We start from the raw sequence: 16,364 nt of genomic DNA on the forward strand, positions 1-16,364 counted from the left end.
ATCCTAAGGAGAAGGTCCTTGAAGATCTCATGGACTGGGACAGTCACTACTTCCTTTGGTGCATCAAACTGGAAGACCTCCAGCATTTTATGCCAAGCATCCTCTTCAGTGAGAAGCTGGAACAGAATGGCCCTTGGCCACAGCCCAGATGAAGCCTGCAACGGAAAAATCTTCCGGAGGAGACAGACGTCTCTCATCCAGAGAAGATGGCTCAAAAAGAAGGTAGTCTCGGGAACCAGCATGGAGGGTCCCTGCCCAAGCCTCTCGGTTTACGCAGAGGGCACTGACAGCCCCAAGGTCCCTAATGGTACAGGAATGGGATCGGGGAATCTCGGCCATGGCACTAAGGGCCGGCCACACAGATTTTTCCTTCTCAGAGGTCCCGATAATGGGAATTGCTCCAGAGGGAGGCATCGGTGGCTGCTGGGACACCAACTGCATCGGAAGTATGCCCAGAAGAACGACTAGATGCTCTAGCAGGGGCACCAACAGAGACTGAACAGGCTCTGGCACAGATGCAGACAGCGGCTCGATACTCCTCACTGCCTGCTGAATCCTGCAGTCCAACTCCTCCTGATGGTCCGCTGTAGTTAAGACGGATGGAGGAGGCGGCGGCATCACCAGAGCCTCCTCAGAACCCAGCACCACAACTGGTGGAAAACACCTTTGGCTCCCGGGTCTGATAGAGAACAGTGCCTCTTCTACACAGGGTCTCTTTGATGGCAGCACGGCGGCCGCTGCTGCCGCTCCGGTCCCAGAGCCCTACACCAACGGTGACCAGTGATGATGCTTGTGGGACTTCCCTCAGTGCTTGGCCCGGTCTTTCTCCAAAGCAGAGGAATGTGAAGATCCTGACATCCTTGAGTGTGATGACACTGGAGATGGCCTATCACCAGCTCCCTCTCTCACGAGAGGGACCTCCCCCCCCCCCCCCAGAGGGGTAGATAGGGTCGGTGTATCTAACGGCTCCTCTTGGCCTCTAGGCATTGACGGCTTCCAAAATGGTATTTTTAAACAATGCCCATGCCTTGTGCAAACTTAACCCCTGCAACTGCTCCTTTTAGGTTTGGGTTTTTTTGGGGTTTTTTTTTAATTTCCTCATTCTATCATAGTCTCCCGTTTTTTAAAGTTACTGTATTTTTCGCTCCATAAGACGCACCGGACAATTAGACGCACCCAGGATTCAGAGGAGGAAAACTAAAAAAAACAAAACAAAACAAAAAACCGGTGTGCTAAACCGGCTCTGTTCCCAGGCGTCTGTGTGTCTTATAGAGCAAATTAGGGGTGTACATACAATTTTTTTGTCCCCCTTTTGTTTTCAGGTCAGGGAAGGCCATTTTGGTCCACTCCCCAGATCAGAAAACTTATTGTTCTCTTTTGTATAAAAATAAACAAACAAAACCCCACCCCAACCCTTCAAATTTAACTACAACCCCCCACCCTCCTGACCCCCCCCCCCCCAAGACTTGCCTAAAGTCCCTGGTGGTCCAGCAGGGGGTCCCGGGAGCGATCGATCTCCTGCTCTTGAGCCGTTGGCTGCCAGTAACCAAAGTGGCGTCTGTGGCCCTTTGCCCTTACTATGTGACAGGGGCTACCGGTGCCACTGGTCAGCCCCTGTCACATGGTAGGAGCCTTGGACGGCCAGCACCATTTTGATTACTGGCAGCAGACGGCCCAAGAGCAGGAGATCGTTCCCGGGACCCTCCAGGGACTTTTGGCAAATCTTGGGGGGGGGGGGATTTGTAGATTTTTGTTTATTTTTTATATTCGTTCCATGAGAATCAGACATTTTCCCCTCACTTTTGGTGAAAAAAAAGTGCGTCTTATGGAGCGAAAAATACGGTATATGCTACCATAATAGTTTTACTTAATTTCCTCCATCCAGTGATTATATCAAGTTTGATTGTATAATTATCACTATTGCTTAGTGCCCCACCACAGTAACCCCTTCTACCAAGTCATGCGTTCCACTGAAGACATCTAGAGTAGCCGCCCCTCCCTATCATTTGTGGCATCTAGAAACCTAAACTCTCCAACATGTCCCAATAAGAGACAGACCTTTTCAATACAGGGGCAACAGAATCTCCCATTATTGTGTTGACAAATTTGTTTTTGATTTCAGCTAGAATTTCACCGTCTGTTTCTTCATTTTGGCCAGATGACTGGTAGTTTACACCTCCCGCTATATTCTCACTCATCAATGATTCCACAGCACATTTTTCTTGTAGGATTTTTATAATTATTTAATTTATGCCATCTTTTACATAGATTGCCACACCTCCACCAATTTGATCTGCCCTATCACATCAATATAATTTATACCCTGGTTATCCTCCTTCCACTATCTCCCCAAAATGCCTATAAAATATATCTTCATATAATGCCACACATTTTAACTTGCCAATCTTACTGTCCAAGCTTCTGGCATTCACATACCTACACTTTAAAGCAGTGGTTTTCAACAGGTGTGTCAGGAACACACTAGTGTGTCGCAGATCCAGCAGAAGACTGCTTTTGGACAATCTGGACAGGAGTTGGCTGATTTTTCCTTTATTGGGTGTGAGGGGAAGCTGCTCTTACTTCCTTCTTTTCCTGGCCCATTGGGAGGTTATTCCCTTCTCTTTCACCTAGATCAGAGCGAGATATCACCACCTCCTGTTTATATGAGCCCAGTAGGACACCAACTTAATCTTCCTCTGCCTGGCAGTGAGGCTGCTAATGCTCTCTTCACCCCATGGGGCCTAGACATGAAAGCAGGAGAATGAGGAAGAGGCACATGTTCTATAGATCCACTGCTGCTGCCTCATCTTCCTCTCCTCAGTGCTTCTTACTCTCATCTGCTCCTGGAAAAGCAAAAGGGAGACTCTGGATTGGAATGAAGGCTTATGCTGGCTGGGAACCAGGAGGAGGGGGAAACGTGCTGGGTAGGAAGGCCTTGAGAGATAGGGAGTCAGGAGTCTGGGAAAGGAGATTGGGGTTGCTAGGTAAGGATAGGTGAAATAAAGATGGGTAGGGAGGAGAGGGAAGTGGAGGTGTGGGGCCTGCTGGGTTGGGGGAGAAGGGAGGACATGGGGTGCTGAGCAGTAAGGGGTATGCTGGGAAGGGGAGAGGGAAGGGCAGGGAGGTGGCACAGGGAAGAGGATGCAGAAGTGGGGGGTGTCAAATGTTGGACAGGGATATGAGCATGTGAAAGGACGATTGAGTAGTTGGGAGAAGTGAGGGGTGATGGGGGCATGGAGGGCAGTACAAGAGCCATAATATGTCAGAAGAAATGGACATTCTGACTGAGATGAGATACAAATCCCTACTTGCTAGTAAAGTATCAGTGTTATTTGTTGTATTTTCTCAATATGATATTGCACTGGTGGTGAACTGCTAACTTTTCATGGGTAGAGCTATTGCTGTTTCATTTCTTGGAGTTAGTGCTGCTTCGGTATGGCAGGTTTGATAAACATGTACAGAGTGGGGTTTTTTTGATTTTCCAGGTTTTGTATTATTTTACAATGCAGGGAGTTTGTGATGCTGTTATGAGATGATACCGGAATCCGAATATCTTTTTTGTATGGTGAGTTGTACAGGGAATGTCTTAGTTCTCTCTGCACTCATTGTTAGGAAGCGGGAGATTCCTGTGGATGCAGAGTATATGTTTATATTTAGTCCCATGATTATGTGTTCAGTGTGTCACGCACGTGACCATTTCTCAGGTGGGTCCTGACAGAAAGAAGGTTGAGAACCATTGCTTTAAAGTATGTTTTTTTATTTTTACTTTCATTTCTCCTTGTATTCACAAACTGCTTTTAGAAAACAATACAGTTAATTTAGAGTAATTCACATCTGGGTACTCTCTCTGAGCTACTTCAGTCATAAGTATAAACTCTCTACTGGGATATTCCAGCTTCCCTGTTTTCCCAAGTATCATGGAAAGATAAATCCTTCTGAACCATACGGTTTTGAGCAACCATCAGCTTTCCCACATGGTCTAGTTTAAAAGCTGCTCTATCTCCTTTTTAAATATTAGTGCCAGGAGCCTAGTTCAATTCTGATTAAGGTGGAGCCCATCCTGAGTAGGCTCCCCTTTCCCTACAAATCTAAAACCCTCTTTTCACTGTACCACTGTCTCATCCATGTATTGAGACTTTGGAGCTCAACCTGCAGCTGGGGTTCTGCGCATGGAACAGGAAGTATTTCTGAAAATGCAATCCTGGAGTTCTGGATTTCAGTTTCCTACCCAACAGCCTAAATTTAGCCTCCAGAACTTCCTTCCTACACCTACCTATGTTACTGATACCCACATGTACTACTACAGTCAGCTCCCTCCCCAATACTTTCTAAAATCTTATTTAGATGGCACAAGTAGACAAATTACCAAACGATCCTCTCCCCTACCAGCCACCCAGTTATCTACATCCCTAATGATCAAAAACACCCACTATAACGGCGGTCCTATCCCTTCCCTCCTGACACACAGCCCTGAAAACACAGGACAAAGCATCACCTAAAGAGCAGGTCCTAGCCACATTCTGCCCATTAAGGCGATGGTCTCCTGGGCAAGTGACGGTGCTCTTCCAAAGTAGCACAAGAGCTGCTGGAACTGTGACTGGTCTATGTTCCTAAAGGTCTCTTCTATATATCTGTCTGCTACTGCAGCCTCTAGAGATCAGACTTTTCTCTGAGAGCCAGAAGCGCTTTGCACTGGGTGCACAGAGAAAACCTTGCCAAGAGGCAGACAATCATCCATGTGATACTCAGTGCAAAAAAAGACCAAATAGACCCAAACTCGTTGCTGGACTTCTGTCTCCATCTGAATTATTTTAAGTTGCTAAAGTTTTCAAAGCTGATTATGGAGTAGGTATCTCTCTCAGTTTAAGGGCTTTTAAATTATTTGGTGGGATTAGTTTTCCTGATTTTCAAGGGTACTACAAAGTGGCTCTATTTAGCATTTTGGTACAATGGCAAAATCCAAATCATTGTCAGAACTGGACAGAGTGCTTTTAGAGAGTTAGGTCTACGAAGGGGATGGTATTTATGGGTTAGGTCCTCTTGTAAGGATGATTTTGGATTGGAGTGGCTACTTGGAAATTGTGGAATTTTGGAAACAGAAAGGGAAGCAACGCATCTTAGGAGTAACTTCAATATTAGGATATGGTGATTCAGTTAAATTATAGCCTCCTATAGTTTGTGCTATGTTCCATAATTCTACATTGAGGAGGTCCTTCTCTCAGCTGTTTGTACATGGAGCTTTTTGCTCCTGGGCTATTAAGGAAAAATTCTAGCTGGATGACTCCCTTTTTTGCTTTCCTCCAACTGAGAGAAATGGCATGCGTCTCAGACAAAGACACTCACAAACACTCTTGCTCATAGTGTACAGGTGTGTCAGAGAAAGTGTGTGTATGGGTGTGTGTCAGGGACAGACTCTCTCTCTGAAACACACATTCTGTCATTTTGCTGCTGCTCATATGCTCACACAGTGAGAATCCGTGGCACCAGTAATGCCACATGATTACCTAAAAAAGTTTTTGCTTGCTGCCAGTTCTTCCCCAGCCTACATGTGCACTCACTCTCCCCCTTTCCTATTCCCACAGCCAGCTGATCCTTTCAGGAGGAAAGACCAGCCTATCGAAGCCTCCCCAACACTGCATAGGCACTTCCTCTTGGCTCACCCCATCCTTTTTTTGACTGTAGATTGCTTCCACTTCTCCATACCCCCCCAGCATTCCAGTGCATTCCCATTGACTGAGTGCTAGAGTCTGCTGTTTTTATATTGCCTCAGGCTCTGTACTGCCTACCTACTCTATTACAGCAGGCCCTAACACACCAATACACCTGATATTAGGATAACGGAACAAGTCAAGTTATTATAGATCCCTACAAAGAAACTACACACTAGCAAATATACCTCACCTCAGTCACACATATAGAACTCATAGACCCTCACCGATACAGAATAAAGAGACAATAAAGTGTAAACAAAAACTGAATTGGAAACAATATCAAGACAGACTCTGTATGCAGTGCACAGATGAAAAAACAAACATCACCATTCCTCATTAAACATCAAATAATAAAATCAAGATATATACCAATCATAATAGTAAAACTATACTCATAAAAAGAATATTTCAAATCAGCTGATGAATAGAACAGATGATTAAAAATAAGTAACATTGGAAAATTAAAAAAAAAACAAAAAAATCAATACAATATTTCAAAACAGCAGATGCAAACACCACCCAATAATTTAAACTAAGGCTAAAAAAATCCCTCTCTCCATACCTGGGAACTTTAAATTCCAGTCACTTTCAGATTGTCATGGATTAGTCAGGAATAGGAGGTATGCACAAACTTTCTCCTCTCTCATATATACACACTTACTAAAATATATGTTCATTCTCATACAAACTCCCTTATATTTTCTCACACATACATGCTGACTGGCTCACAAACACGCTCACTTTTAAATAGTCCTCTTGCTCACACAAATACTCATTCTCTCTCTCACTCATATACCGTATTTTTCGCTCCATAACATGCACCTGACCATGGGACGCACCTAGGATTCAGAGGGGGAAAATTTAAAAAAAAATAAATTTTGTGTTAAACCAGCTCTGTCCCCGGACATCTGTGCGTCTTTTGGAGCAAATTAGGGGAGTGTATAACATTTTTTCTCTCCCCATTTTGTTTTCGGGTCTGGGGAGGGCCATTGCACCGGTACAATAAGACTTGGTCTTGAGCATCGGTATATTAAAAGAATTTAAATAAATAAAATTGCGGTCCATTCCCCAGATCAGACAACTTATCTTTCTCTTTCTGTGGGAACCCCCCCCCCCAACCCTTTAAATTAACCCCCACCCTCCTGACACCCCCCCCCCCCCGCCTCCCCAAAGACCTGCCAAAAGTCCCTGGTGGTCCAGGAGCGATCTCCTGGACTTGGGCAGTCGGCTGCCAGTAATCAAAATGGTGCCAACGGCCCTTTGCCCTTACTATGTCACTGGGGTCGACCAATGGCAGTGGTAGCCCCTGTGACATAGTAAAGGCAAAGGGCCATTGGCTACCAGTAATCAAAATAGCACCGACTGCTCTTTACCCTTAATATGTCAGAGGGGCTGGTCAGCGCCATTTTGATTACTGGCAGCCAATGGCCCAAGTCCAGGAGATCGCTCCAGGACCCCCACTGGACCACCAGGGACTTTTGGCAGGTCTTTGGGGGTGGGGGGGGTCAGGAAGGTGGGGGGTTTTGTTAGATTTTTATTTTTTATATTCGCTCCATAAGACGCACAGACATTTCCCCCCCACTTTTGGTGGAAAAAAAGTGTGTTTTATGGAGCGAAAAATACGGTACATGTTCATTGGCTCACTCACTCATGCTCACATACATGTTCTGGAAAACCACTAAGCCTGACTATTATGCATTGCAACAATGGAAAAACAAACATCATCCCTCAAAAAACATTAAGGATGGTCTCTGCCGTGACTGTGCAGGAATTTGGGCCAGGAAGCTAAAAAAAACCATGTGATCAGAGCAACCAGCCCACCAGGGGTTGCCTAATCCCCCGATAGGCCAATCTGCCCCTGATCTCAAGTCATTCTTGATCCAGTCTGGTTTTGCCTTCTACATTCAAACAGCTCTTGAAAAGTTTCCAATGACCTGTTTATGGCTAAAGCCAAAAGGTCTTTACTCTGTCCTTATCCTCCTTGACCTGTATGCTACTTTTGACACTGTTGATCACCACCTACTCCTCGATACTCTACCTCAGTTGAATTTCAGGACTCTATCCTCTCCCATAGCACTTTTAATGTTTCCTCTGGTGGTTCCCCCTCCACTGCCATTCCACTATTAATTTGTGTACCTTAGGGCTCTGTCCTGGGCCCTCTTCTTTTCTCCCTATATACTTAATTCCAGTGGTACTCCGATTTCCTCTCATGGCTTTCAATACCATTTTTATACTGACTACTCCCAGATCTACTTTTCCACACCAGACATTTCACCAGAAATACAGTCCAGGATCTCAGCCTGCTTATCTAATATTGCTGCCAGGATGACCTGATGCCACCTTAAACAGTCAAGACAGAGCTCCTTATTTTTCCCCCCAAGCCTACCTCCCCCCTTTTCTTCCTCTATTTCTGTGGATAACACAGTCATCCTCCCGATCGCCTCAGCCTGTAAACCCAGGAGTCATCTTCGATCTCTCCTCCTTTACGCATATCCAAAACATGCCATTTCTCTATAAAATCCAAAATAGTACCAATATTCCCTTGATTTTGTGGTGATACTCCTCATTATATGAGATAGGTGAAAACGTAACTATCAACTACATAATTCTCCCCACCTCCATCATTCACAGCTCCTTATGACAGTCATAATAGGCATCATCAAAAGAGTGCTTTCACACCATCTAATTTCTGTCTTATATAACACCAATGGTCACTTATGACTATCAAATTTTTTTTTTTGAGCAAATTAAATTGATTTAATCCCATGATTCAATAGCTTGATGTAACTTATCTTACTGGTAAACCACCATAATGAATTTGCCAGTATTTTTAGATCCATCTCTGATAACTGCCTGCAATCCAATCCAACAGGAATTTGTGTTTTGAACACACTCATCCTTCATCAGGGTACAGTCACCACTATATGTATTTTGTATTGGTGTAGTCTTCCTCTTTTAATCATGACTTAAAACGGGAAGTGGTTATACATCATGGTCAAAGGAAGAAGACACCAATACAAAATACAAAGTGTAGAGAAGGATATTCATAGGTTATTACACCACCCATGATTCTGTCCCAATGGCTACTGGATTCCCTGAAGCAACTGTTTAGTAAGCAAATTTGCAGCAATATATTTCCATTACAGATCTGTGTGACCTCTCTGATACTACACAGTTCCATGCCTCTGATGCCCCAAAGTAGCTCCATAACATGCACAGCAGGCGTTTCAGACTGATATACATACTCATCACAGCCAAAACCATCTTTCCTGCTATCTTCTGTCCTGCTGCTGGATACCAGCAACAGGTTTTCCAGTCTCCTTATAGGGAGGCGAGGAATAATTAGGGAAATATCAGATGGCATAAATGATGGGAGGAATGACAGTCATGCAACCTGACAAGATTAATTAGATAAGGAGAAGAGATGTAATGCAGGAAGAGATAAAAATGATTTACATCAGCTTTTTCAATTCCTCAAATTCCCCCAATGCACATATATGGACATATTTATGATGGAAAAGAGGAAAAACTGCCAGCAAATGTAATTCTTACAATTCAACTCACCACTTCATCAGCTGTAAAGTCAATAAACCCAGGGAGAATCAAAAAGTCACTGTGAAAGAGAGAAAAGTAAATATTATTCCATGGGTTTCTCCTTCTAATGTGCGAGACTGCTTCTTGTAGACATGCATGTACATATAGGCACGATATCTTGAAGAAAAAAAAAAAACCACCATTATTTGTACTTAAAGTAAATGCGTACGTCGAACTCAAACTGCCCGATCTCATTGGCATGCTTATTCCACTCATTGCCACATGGATTTATTTCCAAACTTTACTGGTCCTTTTTAAGGGTGTACGGGTTTTTCAGTTCAGGGTTTTATTCTCAGTGCATAATATTTTAGAATACCACACATTGAAACATTTTAGAGTACAGACTTGGCAACATGCACTAAAACCATGTAGGGGGGAGGGAAGGCCTTCAGGTCCTTCTCATCCCAAGAAGCCACCCCCCCCCCTGCTATTTACCCCATCCATAGGTGAAAAAGGGGACAAGAGCAATCCTCTGTCACTCCTTCCCTGCTGGATGCCATATCCTAAAATGATGGCTGCTTCAGGTAAGCCAGTACTGGCAGGGCAGGTGCTGTTGGGGGTAAAAGAAGCTGGGAGGAGGTGGATATTGTCCAAGAGGTGGGAGGTATAGAGAAAGCTCCCACAGCCCTCAGGCCCTTTATATGCCTTCTGCAGCAGGGCCAGAATTTTTAAAAATTAAAATCGAAGTGTTACTTTTTTGCTTTAAAAAAAAATCAGGACGTTTAATTGAACTTTTCTATTTTGTTTCTAACAAACATCCCTAATAATCTGCAGCTAAGAGGTCAATCAAGGAGCTGTAATGGGGAATCCTTGCAGCCTTATTCAGCTCTTGAGATCATGATGGTTCCTGTGTAGCAGTTGCAGAAAGCAAAATTGCTTACCTTGTAATAGGTGTTATCCCAGGACAGCAGGATGTAGTCCTCACATATGGGTGACATCAGTAATGGAGCCCTATATGGAAAAACTTCTGTCAAAGTTTCTATGAAAAACTTTTGACTGGCACCCATAGTACCTACTGAGCATGCCCAGCATGCCATGATATTCCCTGCCACAGGGGTCTCCCTTCAGTCTGTTTTGTAGCAATTAGAGTTAGCCAAAAATAAAATAATAAAACATATCGGACCCAACTCCGCAGTGTGGCGGGTGGGTTTCGTGAGGACTACATCCTGCTGTCCTGGGATAACACCTATTACAAGGTAAGCAATTTTGCTTTATCCCAGGACAAGCAGGATGCTAGTCCTCACATATGGGTGATTAGCAAGCTAGAGGCTGAGTCATTTGGGTTTGAGGTAATAGTGAAGTATTGTTGTTGAAATGAATCAGCTGAAAATCACAGCAGGTTGGATGTAGTAGGAGTTGGGATTAAGTTGGAAACACGTTCTTTAAGACAGATTGTCCATAGGCTGAATCTTGTCTTCCTTCTTTGTCTAAACAGTAATAAGCTGCAAAGGTGTGAAGAGAACTCCATGTTGCTGCTTTACATATGTCTAGAATAGGCACAGAGCGAAGGTGTGCTACTGAGGTTGACATCGCTCTGACTGAATGTGTTTTTACTCGCCCTTGAAGAGTTAGGCCTGCTTTTTCATAACAAAACTGTATGCAGTCTGCTAGCCAGTTTGTCAAAGTATGTTTACCCACTGCTTTACCAGGCTTGTTTGGATCATAAGATACAAATAGTTGACTAGATTTCCTTTGGACTGTAGTGCGGTTTAAGAAGAAGGATAGCGCATGTTTACAGTCCAAGGTATGTAAGGCTCTTTCTCCCTGGTGAGAGTGAGGCCTTGGAAAAAATGTTGGTAAAACTATAGATTGATTGAGGTGGAATTCCGTGACTACTTTTGGAAGGAATTTAGGATGAGTACGGAGGACCACCCTGTCATGTAGGAACTTTGTAAAAGGTTCGTATGTGACAAGTGCTTGTAGTTCACTGACCCTTCTAGCTGATGTAATGGCTATGAGGAATACAGTTTTCCATGTAAGATTTAAGGTCACAGGTATCTATGGGTTCGAATGGAGAACGCATGAGCCTGGATAATACTACGTTCAGGTACCATTGTATGCTTGGGGAATGAAGTGGAGGTTTAAGGTGAGTTAAACCTTTCATAAATTTACTGACGAGAGGCTGTGTAGAGATAGGTGTGTCTCCCAGCTTGTTATGGTAAGCTGAGATTGCACTCAAATGTACTCTTACAGATGAAGTCCTAAGACCAGAGTCTGAAAGATGGTATAGGTAGTCTAGTAGTGAGGTAGTGGGGCAAGTGAAAGCATCTATAGATTTCTGAGTGCACCACAAAGTAAACCGTTTCCATTTGTAAGAATAATTTTTTCTAGTGGAAGGTTTACGTGAAGCTATCAGCACTTGAGATATAGTGGTTGGAAGGTTGAGTGGTTGTAAGATCAAGCTTTCAACATCCATGCTGTCAGGGAGAGGGATTGAAGGTTGGGATGGCGCAACCGACCCTGATCCTGAGTTATGAGATTGGGAGCTACCCCCAGGCGAATTGGATCCCTGACTGAGAGGTCTAGCAGTGTGGGAAACCATACCTGCCGAGGCCAGTATGGGGCTATGAGTATCATGGTCCCTTTATCCTGTTGTAGCTTCACTAGAGTTTTGGTTATGAGTGGTATCGGTGGATACGCATATAACAGGCCTGAGTTCCAATGGCGAGCAAAGGCGTCCTTTGGTAGGTTGTTCTCCTGTTGTAACAGGGAGCAGTAATTGTTCACTTTGTAGTTCAGATGGGATGCAAAGATCTATTGTTGGTTGACCCCAGCGTTGGAAGATCTTGTTTGCTATTGTTGGATCCAAGGACCACTCGTGTGGTTGGAACTGACGACTGAGGCGATCTGCTATTATGTTGCGGATGCCTGCCAGGTAAGTGGCTCGTAGAAGAATTGAGTGTGCTAGGGCCCAGTCCCAAATCTGAGCTGCTTCTTGGCAAAGGAGGTAGGAACCCGGTCCCCCTTGCTTGTTGATGTACCACATGGCTACTGTGTTGTCCGTTTGAATCAGCACAGTCTTGTGTGAAAGGCAATCCTTGAACGCATGTAGCACATAACGCATAGCTCGAAGCTCTAGGAAGTTTATTTGAAAAGAGGCTTCGGCTTTTGTCCACGTCCCTTGGGTCTTGAAATGACCAATGTGTGCTCCCCAGCCTAAGGTGGACGCATCTGTAGTTAATGTCACTTGTGGAACTGGTTGCTGGAAAGGCAGACCTTTGAGCAAATTGTTCATTGATGTCCACCAGAGGAGGGAGGAACGCAGTTCCTGCGTTATCTGAATGCGAGTAGACAATGGTTGAATGGCTTGAATCCATTGATATTTGAGTGTCCATTGTATTAGTCTCATGGTCAGTCTGGCCATAGGAGTGACGTGAACTGTGGAGGTCATGTGTCCGAGTAGGATGAGGCACTGATGAGCTGTAACTTGAGACTGATTTCGGAGAGAGAGTGTGCCAGGAGAACGAGTGTTTGAGCACGGTCTCTTGGAAGAAAAGCTTTTGCTATAGTGGTATTTAGATCTGCACCTATGAATTGTAACAGGTGAGATGGTGTGAATTGGGATTTCTGGTAGTTGATAAGAAATCCCAAGGAGTGAAGCAAGTTGACTATGAGCTTGAGGGAATTGAGAGCTCCTTCTTGTGTCTGACTCCTGATGAGCCAATCGTCCAGATAAGGGAATACAAGCACCTTTTGTTTGTGAAGATGTGCCACCGCTACTGCCAGACACTTTGTGAACACTCGAGGTGCTGAGGCTAGTCCGAATGGGAGCACTCTGTATTGAAAATGTTGACCGTTGACTAGGAATCGCAAGTACTGGCGATGCGGAGGAAAGATGGGAATGTGAGCGTAGGCATCTTGAAGATCCAGAGAGCAGAGCCAATCCCCTCTTTGAAGGAGAGGTTGCATGGTGCCTAATGACACCATCCTGAATTTTTCTTTGAGAAATTTGTTGAGATTTCTGAGGTCTAGGATGGGACGAAGGCCTCCAGTTTTCTTTGGAATGAGGAAATAGTGGGAGTAGAATCCTCTGCCCTGCTGAGGCCCGGGGACTGGTTCTATGGCCCTGGCTCTCAGAAGGGTGGATAATTCTGCTTGGAGAATTTTGGAATATTGGTTCACTGTCCAAGATGAGATTGGTGAAGTTTCTTTTGGTACAGTGAGAAAATCCAATCGTGAGCTGTTATGGAAAGTACCCACTGGTCTGTGGTTATGGAGGTCCAGGTGTGATGGAAAAAGGTTACACGACCTCCTACCGGCAGGTGTGGGAGTGGGTTGGTGGGTTAACTGCTGCTCTCTGATTTTCTTTCAAAAACCTGATGTTGAGGCAGTTTGAGGAGGAGGTTGGGGCCTTGCAGGCCTTTGCCTAGCCTGTGGACGCAGAGCTGGGCGAGATGGTCTTGGCCGGTTTGATGGGGGATAGTAGCGGCGTTGGCGGTAGTAAGGGCGCCTTATATCCCTTCTAGGAGGTATTCTGACCGGGGGTTGAGTCTCCTGAGGCAGTAAGGAGAGTTGCTTGAGTATCTCAGTATGATTTTTAATAGTTGCAACCGCTTCTTTAACCTTGTCTCCAAACAGGTTATCCCCCAAACAGGGACGGTCGGCTAGTCTCTCCTGTACTTCCGGCCGGAGATTGGATGCCTTAAGTCAGGCCCATCTACGTGCTGCAGTTTCAAAACTGTCGTAGGTAGCTCTAACTTCATGTTTGCCTGCCTCTAGGCCTTTATGCACCAGTTGATGGAAGGGTTCCTGATATTGATCAGGAAGCGTGAGTACCAGGTCCTGGACTTGTTTCCAAAGATTTCTTTGGTATTGGTTCATAAAGAGTTGGTAAGATGCAATCCGAGATACCAACATAGAGCCTTGGAAAACTTTACGGCCCAAGTTGTCCATGAATCTGTTGTCTTTCCCAGGTGGTGTAGAGGCATGAGACTTCAATCTTTTAGCCTTTTTCTGGGCTGACTCCACTACCACTGACTGGTGAGGTAGCTGGGTCTTTTGAAATCCAGGGATTGGTTGGACAAAATAGGTGGCATCTGACCTCTTATTTACCACTGCCAGTGAACCTGGATGTTCCCATATTCGGTACATGAGTTCCTGTAATACTTCATGTACTGGCACTGCCAAAATCTCCTTGGGAGGATCTACAAATTGTAGGACTTCCAGTGTCTTGCCTGGAATCCACCTCTGCATGCAACTGGAAAGGAATGGTGTCCGCCTTGTCCTTCACAAAGTTTGAGAAAGATAAATCTTCCAGAGGAGACTTCCTATGGTCCTTAGGAGGAGATGGTTCAGACAGTATGTTTTCTTCTGAGGAGTACTCCATGTCTGTATCTGTGCCTTTCTCTCTTGGGGACCTCAGTGGTGTAATTGGTGCCAGCGGTGTCTCTCGGCAACGGTGGAAGTAAAGGAGAACGAGGCTCATGAGGTCTGGGAACTCCTGAGGGTCCTGGAACAGTTTCTTCATTGATGTCTCTGGGCTTCTTCAATATTGAATCTTTATGGGTAGAAATCCCTTGTGTGTCGGGGAAGACTATAGTGATAGGGGTATACTACCGTCCACCTGGTCAAGATGGTGAGACGGACAGTGAAATGCTAAGAGAAATTAGGGAAGCTAACCAAATTGGTAGTGCGGTAATAATGGGAGACTTCAATTACCAAAAGTGCATGCCAGAGCAGACTGCACTTTGAAGCAATATCACATAGTACAAAAAGTGCAGATGAATTGTCAATCCTGACAGAGGACTCAAAGCAGGTTTCAAAGATGAAATGAGTTTTTATTAATTCATTAGGCAACTCCACTGGGGGACGCCGTAAAGCTTCTTGTGATATAAACCAGTGGAGTTGCCTAATGAATTAATAAAAACTCATTTCATCTTTGAAACCTGCTTTGAGACTTCAATTACCCCAATATTGACTGGGTAAATTATCATCGGGTCACGCTAGAGAGATAACATTCCTGGATGGAATAAATGATAGCTTTATGGAGCAATTGGTTCAGGAAGTGACAAGAGGGAGCAATTTTAGATCTAATTCTCAGTGGAGCACAGGACTTGGTGAGAGAGGTAACTGTGGTGGGGCCGCTTGGCAATAGTGATCATAATATGATCAAATTTGATTTAATGACTGGAAAAGGAACAGTGTGCAAATCCAAGGCTCTCGTGCTAAACTTTCAAAAGGGAAACTTTGATAAAATGAGAAAAATTGTTAGAAAAAAACTGAAAGGAGCAGCTACAAAAGTAAAAAATGTTCAAGAGGCGTGGTCATTGTTAAAAAATACCATTCTAGCAGCACAGTCCAGATGTATTCCACACATTAAGAAAGGTGGAAAGAAGGCAAAACGATTACCGGCATGGTTAAAAGGGGAGGTGAAAGAAGCTATTTTAGCCAAAAGATCTTCTTTCAAAAATTGGAAGAAGGATCCAACAGAAGAAAATAGGATAAAGCATAAACGTTGGCAAGTTAAATGTAAGACATTGATAAGACAGGCTAAGAGAGAATTTGAAAAGAAGTTGGCTGTAGAGGCAAAAACTCACAGTAAAAACGTTTTTAAATATATCCGAAGCAGAAAGCCTGTGAGGGAGTCAGTTGGACCGTTAGATGATCGAGGGATTAAAGGGGCACTTAGAGAAGATAAGGCCATCGCGGAAAGATTAAATGTTTTCTTTGCTTCGGTGTTTACTGAAGAGGATGTTGGGGAGGTACCCGTAATGGAGAAGGTTTTCATGGGTAATGATTCAGATGGACTGAATCAAATCACAGTGAACCTAGAAGATGTAGTAAATCACCTGGACCGGATGGTCTACACCCCAGAGTTCTGAAGGAACTAAAAAATGAAATTTCAGACCTATCAGTAAAAATTTGTAACTTATTAAAATCATCCTTTGTACCTGAAGACTGGAGGATAGCAAATGTAACCCCAATATTTAAAAAGGGCTCCAGGGGCGATCCGGGAAACTACAGACCGGTTAGCCTAACTTCAGTGCCAGGAAAAATAGTGGAAAGTGTTCTAAACATCAAAATCACAGAACATATAGAAAGACATGGTTTAATGGAACA

The 16,364-nt window shown here is 44.2% G+C and overlaps 1 protein-coding gene across 5 annotated transcripts in view; it reads right to left on the reverse strand.

The window, feature by feature from the left end:
* The window catches only part of IMPDH1 (inosine monophosphate dehydrogenase 1), a 303,033-nt gene that overhangs the window by 190,562 nt on the left and 96,107 nt on the right, over positions 1–16,364 (reverse strand). For all 5 annotated transcript variants that reach the window (XM_029615228.1, XM_029615232.1, XM_029615229.1 and 2 more), the window contains exon 3: positions 9,276–9,324. In XM_029615228.1, coding sequence (XP_029471088.1) covers positions 9,276–9,324 — 49 coding nt within the window. The remainder of the gene's footprint in view (positions 1–9,275; positions 9,325–16,364) is intronic.

This window comes from Rhinatrema bivittatum, chromosome 9 (assembly GCF_901001135.1).
Source record: "Rhinatrema bivittatum chromosome 9, aRhiBiv1.1, whole genome shotgun sequence".
NCBI classification, from domain to species: domain Eukaryota; kingdom Metazoa; phylum Chordata; class Amphibia; order Gymnophiona; family Rhinatrematidae; genus Rhinatrema; species Rhinatrema bivittatum.